The 9,016-nt window shown below is 36.4% G+C and overlaps 1 protein-coding gene across 1 annotated transcript in view; it reads left to right on the top strand.

Moving 5' to 3' along the window:
* The first annotated feature begins 278 nt into the window (after positions 1–278).
* Positions 279–9,016, top strand: part of LOC125228895 (proclotting enzyme-like) — a 37,725-nt gene continuing 28,987 nt past the window's right edge. The window contains exon 1 of the mRNA XM_048133602.1: positions 279–541. Within this exon, the coding sequence (XP_047989559.1) occupies positions 499–541 (43 nt within the window). The 5' untranslated portion in view covers positions 279–498. The remainder of the gene's footprint in view (positions 542–9,016) is intronic.

Below are 9,016 nucleotides of genomic sequence, written 5' to 3'. Positions count from 1 at the left end.
GCCGCCAGTGTTGCCGCAGGGGAATATTCTTGGGCTCTACAGTTTCGCGTTGGTCGCGACAATAGGAGTCGTTTTTGAAGGAATTCCATGATTAGAGTTACGTATGTTATCGCCCCATTGCAAAGATCTTTGTTGTCCGAAGCGTACGGATCGTAACCTTTCGCGTTTAAAATGATCAGCGCGGCCCATCGATCCTAATGGCAGATCTCAAAGGAGCTCTTACACCAAATCTGTAATCCCCACTGGCTCAGGAAAGTAAAAGCATTTGGCTGATCGACGCACGCTCACAACAGCCCACGAAAGTGAGCGCGCCACACGTATTTAAAAAAGTTAACTGTCAAAATCTCCCGCCAAAAACCATAGACACTAATTTTTTTTAAAGGTTTTATATCTTTTTAAATAGCATCGAACCTTTATGTGGAGTGCAGCGTTTCATAATTGTGGGTGTTATAGTATGTGGTGAAAGTGGTGTGACGCAACGTTACGGTCGGAGCAGACATGACGGAAATCGGTTTTGGAACGCAGTGTCTTACTGTCATCGGTGAGTTTGTTATTTTATGTAATTTTATGCTCGGCGGTTTTGTAATAGGTTTAGTGAGACGCGTAATTAAATTTAATTGCTCAATTATGTTTAGCAGCATAATTTTATTTGGCGGTAATGATTATAATTATATAGATTATCTAATACAAAAAAAAAGCGCGAGTTTTTTTTTTTCATAAAAAGTTTCAATAAATTTCTGGATCTAAATTGTTAATCAATAATATACATTTGATTGTGTCAAAGACGTCAGTTTAAATACAAAAAATGTAATCCATAAGATATACTCGCAAAATTTAAAATCCTATCTGTAAGAAATACTTTAGTCTAAATATGTACACGTACAGTATATGTGAGTGTGCACGGGAAAACGTCCCACTTTGTCGATTGCTATAAAGCCGCTTTGTCAGTTTATTCATATAAAGATACAAGTAAATCTCGCCTTAATGGTAACCGACAAAGTGGGACGTTTTACTAAACACACTCACGTATATTCAATGCCAAAATATAAAGGGAACCGTTCCTATTCATATATTCAATCGAATTCCAGGAATTTACATGTGGACGCACATTGTTTCCGATTGCCGGGGAATCGAATCAATTCGTGTTCCATTTTATTTACTTTTCTATTCGTCTTCATCGACAATTTTTATCGTCAAATATTTTATTTGTGTTTTACGTTACCAATTTTGATGCGTTCACTTGGTGAGGGAAATTTTCAATTAATTTCATTGCACGTATATACTCGGCCAGTATGCCAGTAAACCTTATTTTCCGGCCTCTGAAAAAATGTAATATAATGTACTAAACGTGCTCGAAATCCAGCTAGGAAAACCGTGTTTTATTTTTAATTGGACGATGTTTTAGTCATAAATCAGGTCTAATATCATACTCTTCCAATACCTACCGTTGCAGTCTATTAATTTTAACGTGCTTACACTACCTGTATATACTAGTTTATCAAAACCAATAAATAATTCACATAACTCTAGCATTAAACTATGTTACGCATTATTAGGTAAAGTAATACCAATTATCACAAAAAGTTTACGTTCATCATCACTGGTACACTCACTAGCAGTGTTGGTTATAGTTAAACGGTGAATAATAATATCAAAATCGTCATTATTGTTGTTTACATATTTGTTTTTAAATGTCAAATAGTTTTTGTGCCTACCGAATATATGCATCGCCTACTCTTATTGATTAAGTATGTTTTTTATTTCCGCTACCCAAAGGTTGTCTGGAAGAGATCGCTCTTTAGCGATATGACCGCCTGTTGTCTGCCTCTATTTAATTATTATAATTGTTTTGTACCATTGTGTTCTATCAATTTATCTATGTAGGTAAATTGTAGAGCAAAACCAAGATTTGAAGGCACGATTGATTTGTATTGTAACACCCGACTCAAAAACAACGGGGTGTTATGTTTGATGTGTCTGTCTGTCTGTTTGTCTGTCTGTCTACGTGTGTGTCTGTCTGTGGCCTTGTAGTTCCCGAACGGATAAACCGATTTAGATTTAGTTTTTTTTTGTTTGAAAGCTGAGTTAGTCGGGAGTGTTCTAGCTATTTTAGTTTTAGTTATTGTATAATTTGCATGCTGCCAAAACACAGCTAAAAAGTTGGTACACACAATTTATGTAAGACCTATCATGTTAACACTTTTTAAATGCGAATAAAGAATTATGAATTATGAAAATCGGTCCACTATGTCAGAAGTTTTTTCAAAATTTTAATTTTGTGGTTAGGTTAGGTTAGGTTATTACGTGTTTGCTTAACTCCGGGTTTTTAGTTTAAACCCGGATTAGCTAATCCTAGAACGTGCAAGTGGCGCTTATTCTGTAAAAACCACTTGCACCAACGAAAATGGTGGGTTAACCCTATGGAATTTGACAGTTGACAGCCCACTAACCCTGAGTTAAGTGGTTGGTGCAAGTGGGCCTTAAAAACATAAATTGAGGAGATCCCACAATTTACCATTCCCTCAATCAAATAATTTAATATTCCGGATCTCGCTATTGGCACACAAACCTGCTCAAGGTTTTGCCAACGATGGGTTTTGTGTCAAAATGTGTAATTTTTCTATTATTCATCTATAAACATATAAAAAATACGAAGGTAAGACAAAAGAAAATGGACAAATATATAAACTCGTTCTTTTTTGGGAAGTTAATTAAAAAACTTTATTTTAAGTGTAGGTACTTACCTCGCTCACGCACCAACGCATCTCGCTGATAAACGATACCGTGCTCAACGGCCGACGACCCAACCTGCGTTTTCTTAGAAATTTTAAATTTAGAATTTTGGGAACTTGAAAAGTGAGAACCTTGGAGGTATCACCATTACCTCTTGTGGGTGTGCATGCGCACACGCATCGGCTCTGATTTATGTCGTCGCGACGGCCGTTGAACCAGCCTTTCTTGCGGGAAGCGATCATGTTTACGTTAGAGAGTGAACATTGTTGTCTAATCAGACGCGCAGGTATTGAGAGTAATAAAGGTCAACTTGAATAGCCAAGAAATGATGACGGCGGGTTAGAGTGACGCAACTAAATGGTACATATTCTGTTTCACAGCTGGACAGGGCTATTCTAATGCGCAAGAGGTCTTAAGACCCCGTATCTTTGCATTTCTTTGCAGATATAGCGTAAACGTCGCTTCCTTACGCAAACAATATTGAAAATAATTTCATTATGATTTAAACCTGTTCTTCATTAAGATTAAGATTTAAATCGGGAATTCTGATGCCTTAGCACCATAAAGAATTTTTTTCCGCAGGTACATACGTTTTGAAGATCTACTCGTACTTGTACTCTTAATCGAAAGTTGGACTTATCCACTCGGCCACCATCGCTTAGAGCGGTTTCGTACTACGTCCGATCCAAATCCGATCGGACCCCGTGAAAATATGGCTAGTAATAGCCGTAGAACTATTTCTATGGTAATTTACGCAATATGGACTTTATTTTTACAGGTTCGGATCGGGTTCGGATTAGACGTAGTGGGAAACTGTGAGTATTTTTTTATTTAGCTTTGTTCTCACACATCCCATATTTATTAACTTCTGATTAGCAGAAACGTCTGCAATCGATGGCACTAGGCTTAGAATAAATTTAAAAGTGGAAAATGTCTGCCTAGGCTGAGACTTGAACTCGCGGCCTCTGGATCGATACTCCAGCGCTCTATTTATTTTGCAGCGCTTTATTTTGCTACATCATTTTGTTTATTGTATATTGGTACAATACAATACAATACAAATATTCTTTATTGCTCACCAATATAACAAGATGACATTAAAAAAATAAGCACATAACTTTAATTAACTATGTTAGACAACAGGCGGTCTCATCGCTAAAGAGCGATCTCTTCCAGACAACCTTGATGTGTGATCCGTTGAGGGTAAAAGCCTCCTCCATCTTCTTCCATCTGATTCTGTTTTCCGCAATATGCTCCCAATTATTTCCTGCGGTTTCTATGATGTCATCATTCCATCTTTTTCTTTGTTTCCCTATGTTTCTTTTTCCAAGAGGACCTTTCCATTTGGTTGCCAGACTGTGAAGTATAACACTTTATTATTTTGTCAATCTCCATTTGTCTCTAAGCCGCAAAGACATGATCTATTTACAAAGTGTAGCTCTGAAGGCGAACAGAATCAATAAAAGCCCACTTAGCTCCGACCTTTGAGTCTTCCCTTGAAAATCAGTTTAGTTCCGACGGCGGCCATATTAGATTCCCGTAATTTGGTTTCCTATGGCGGTGCCTAATCCTTTTATAGCTTTTTATAGATTAATAGGACCTAATTTAGGTATGGAGTAGACAGTTGACGTTCACTACGTTACAATGTAAGAACTACTTTACGATTACTCGTCCCTACCCCAGTTTTATTTTTGCATTTTAGACATTATAAGACTGAGTCGTCTGTCCATTAGTGCCTTAATTAGTTGATTAGAAGAAAATACACTTCCCATAATGAAAACGTCACTGGATTGCCTCTTAAATGACATAAATGATTGAGAATGATAGTGATACCCTTTCAAAGGTTACAGAGGCACATTTTCAACGGGGCTAAATGTTTATTGAAGACCGTAATAGGTACGTATATGTTTTAAAGAGCTCGACACCAGATATCAAATGGTTGAAGCGGAAATCTCTTTTTTTATAGGAGTGGATTCATATTTTTTTCTAAGTGCATGGTCATAGAAAAGGTATTGTGTGCAATGGTGTTTAACTGAGTCAAAAAATACTCGTGGCGTCTTTATTAACAATTTTCGGCTTCGCCTCAAATTGTTACCAACGCCAGCGCCACTCGTTTTTTTTTGACCTCCTTTAAACGGTTGCATAAAATACTATTTTACTTTGTAGACATGATTAACTGATATATGTATTACCTGCTGTCTAAAAATTGCTAACGGTCATAATAGACAAAAAACCTTGGATGTAGAGACTAATAGATTTACGGAATACGGATAAATACGGAATCAAAAATAAAAAGGTTCAACAACAACAACAACGTTTTTGAGACGTCGAAAACGTCAAAAACAGTATCCTAAGGTTCACATCACACCTGCGTGCGTTGAAACGCTTTCCTTCCTTTCTTCCATTGTGTAGCGAGCGCACTGCGAGAGGTCGTGTTTTGTTTTTAAAGGGCTTTGTACACGACAAACTACAACCGACGGCGATCAACTTTCTTTCCTTGGCGACGATGATATTGTGTTTTTGTTCAGTATCAAAAGTAACGGATTAGCCTATGCTTCTTTCTTCATCAGGTATAAGTATCGACTATCTATTTTACAATTACTTGTAGACTTTTGAACTGTATTAAGGTACTTAGAACAGTTTGAACGCGAGTCCTAATTCGTCGCTCTATTTTTGAATTCCGGTCTGGATACACTTTTAGGGCGTTGTTTATGCTAACCCAGTTAAGTATAAGTTTATATCGTTTACTAGCTTTTTCCCGCGGCTTCGCTTGCGTTAGAAAGAGACAAAAAGTAACCTATGTCACTCTCCATCCCTTCAACTATATCCACCTAAAAATCACGTCAATTCAATTCGTCGCTCCGTTTAGCCGTGAAAGACGGACAAACAAACAGATACACACACTTTCCCATTTATAATATTAGTATGGATATGGATAAGTTGCTGTAAGTATGACCGATATGATAACCAAATTGATAATACTTATATGGGGCTAAAAAATACATCACAATAGCTAATATTTGAAGGCCAAAGAAGTTCAGATTGAGGATCTCAGTAAGTAATAATTCTTTAGAATTATTGCAGTAAATAGTACCGATAAAACTTCCCTTCAAACAAAAAGAGCTAAAAACTGGTCCTCTTCACAAAAGTACCTATTATTTGCACATTTTCCCCGCCACGCGCAGCACCTTGTTTTTGTCGCACGCGGTGAAACTTAATTGTAATTAAACATCAGGTTTCCAAGACCCGAGGACCATTATAACTAAGTAGCAATGTTAGGTAACCGGTGACATCTCAGATAACGAACGGTCGCACGAGCTTCGTCTAGATTATGGTTACTCCGAGTACATCACGCTTTCTGATCTTAGACAGTGGTGAGAAACTGTGCGCTTCGGGCGAAATCGGATGCATTCGGCTCAGCAGTACTCTGAGGAGCAACTGGGGTTGGCGCAACTTAACTTCCCTGAATCGCTGTCAAACTTCGGTTATAATTTTTTGTTGGGCTTAAACTTTGAACTAAGTGCGAAAAAATAAATCTCTTATTCAATTTGCTGGTAGCAAAGTCCTCAGCACGGGAAGCATGGTCGCGCAATAGACGATAAAATATCAGCCCGTCCCTATCGCACTATTTGTAAGTGCGATAGGGACGGCCTGATATTTTATCGTCTATCGCGCGACCATGCTTCCCGTGCTGGACTATTGTAAATTTAATTAAGATAATTTTTAAGTATAATAATTATAATTTAGCTCTAGTGTATTAATTTAATTTAATGTATTCTAATTTTAATTTTAATAATATAATTATGATCCTATGTTGATCGCAGAATAAATTAATGAAATTAAATAATAGTGCCTATTACGATTTTTTTTTAAAGTCTTGGGTACGGGTTTTTACAAATACATAATTAGGTACAAAATATGTGTGCCACATTTGTATTAGGTCAAGATTAGAAAGACATTGCCAATTTCAGATACATATAAATCGCTATTAACCTTCCCAGGTACTCCCTGTACAATGTAAATAAGAGTGTACTCCCGTCTTAAGGTGGCTCGCTTTCCATACAAAAAACATCTACCATTTATTTAGTCACCGCACACTACAACTAAATAAAAATATGCGCATACATCTACTATACATTATCCGTCGTCGCGGTAGTGAATGAAATACATTGTTTCATACAGAAATCATGGACAAATCCATGTGAATTTTTTATTAATTTTACGTAAATGTGCGTGCCAAATTTTGTGTACAGACACAGAGCCGTCATATTTCGCACATTTTTAGTTGACATTGTCATCAGTGACATTTGGCTCTTGACAAGTAATTATTTAAAGATATTGGTTTAGTTAACTCAAGCAGACTCAGAAATAATGACGCATTTTGTCAACAAAGATACATATCGTGTATTTCGACACTGCTAATGTAAATCGAAATGGCGTCTCGGTCAAACGACCGACTATAATTCAGAAGATCGTGGGTTCGAGTCCGAAGTTTTTTTAATCATTTGAACTTTTATGGATTTATTAAGTATTTTTTATTTTTTTAATGGAATATTTGACTATTACTATATTGCTTTCCTATTTTTTATTTTCATACAAAAATACAATACAATCCTTTATTATGCCTTTGTTGATAAAATAAAATATTACACGTCTGGTATAATACATTATTATACATAGGTCATAGTGTGGGCATAGTATTAGTAAAGTATTGCATTTACTGAGCTGGTTGACCTATGTTATTGTTGTGTGAATGTTTTTCTTCAACAACTAAATGGTTATATACAAGAATATGGGTAGCTTTTGCACATTGTAATTTTTCCTCAGTCACCCGTTGACCACGAACGCTGTAAAGTGTTTGAAACATCGGGATGAATTTTAAACTCATTATACGCGATTCAATCCGTTTTCATAGTTTTTATTTCATGAGTAACTATCGCGGTAACTGAAGACAATATTAACTAAATGGTTACATCAATATAATCTGGTCCAGGCAGGCAATTATGGTCGCGCGATAAATGATAAAACATCTGGCCGTCCCTATAATCGCACTTACTAATAGTGCGACAGGGACGGCCTGATATTTTATCGTCTATCGCGCGACCAACGACCATGCTACCCGTGCTGTACTAGCTTTTGCCCGCGGCTTCGCTTGCGTTAGAAAGAGGCAAAAGTAGCATATGTCACTCTCCATCCCTTCAACTATCTCCACTTAAAAAACATGTCAATCCGTCGCTCCGTTTGGCCGTGAAAGACGGACAAACAAACAAACACACATTATCTTTGGTGAAACAACGAATTCTTCCACTTCAGATTATAGAGTAACCAGCTTTTCCCATTTATAATAAACTAGCTTTTGACCGCGGCTTCGCTCGCGTAAGAAAGAGACAAAAAGTAGCCTATGTCACTCTCCATCCCTTCAACTAAATCCCCTTAAATAATCACGTCAATTCGTCGCTCCGATTTTGCCGTGAAAGACGGACAAACAAACAGACACACACCCTTTCCCATTTGTAATATTAGTATGGATTTGACATTATTATTTATATTTAAATAATTATATATGTATAGCCCAATTTCGTCGGTAACAGCGTGTTATGTAATGGCGTCGTTGGTGAATAGTCGTCTGTCACGCCGTGAAGGTGCGTTCGTTTCCCAGGATTCTATAAACTTTTTGTATTTTTTTGGATATAAATTTCGTATTTTTTATTGACCGAGCAAGAATGGAGAGCCGAAGGTATCAATTTTATCTTAGAGAACATATTGATTTTTTTATTGTCATTTTGATTTTCTATTTATTAAGTTGAGATATAAAACACAACTTTTAATACCCTCGCTAAATATAATATTTTATCGAAATTACTCCTTAGATAAAAAAAGTCCACTTGAGTTTTTAAAGCATTACGTTACTCAGTTAACTATTGCATTTTCATTTACTGATTTAAGATTTCAAAAGCGATTTGAATACCCTTGCTCTATCGAAAATAAACAATTAGAAAAAAAAATCATTCGAATCGTAGTTTAGAAACTAAAATTTATCTATACTTTTTTGGAATTTTTTAAAATATCAGATTAGGATAATTATGTTAGAAATTCTGAGTTCGACGAACCCAAAAATTATTACCGTGTAAGAGAATAGGTTTTTAATCTTTTTTGTGGAAAACGCTCAGTAACTACTGTACGAGTACATATACATTTATGTATAATAATAAAACAAAAAATAGTGTCTCATAGTGTTGTGTTCCTGCCGGTGAGTAAGGCTGCCAGAGCTCAACGAGGGTGT

Source organism: Leguminivora glycinivorella, chromosome 1 (assembly GCF_023078275.1).
Source record: "Leguminivora glycinivorella isolate SPB_JAAS2020 chromosome 1, LegGlyc_1.1, whole genome shotgun sequence".
In the NCBI taxonomy this organism is placed as follows: domain Eukaryota; kingdom Metazoa; phylum Arthropoda; class Insecta; order Lepidoptera; family Tortricidae; genus Leguminivora; species Leguminivora glycinivorella.
The sequence above is the reverse complement of the archived record's forward strand: the minus strand, read 5'-3'. Positions and strand labels throughout refer to the sequence as shown.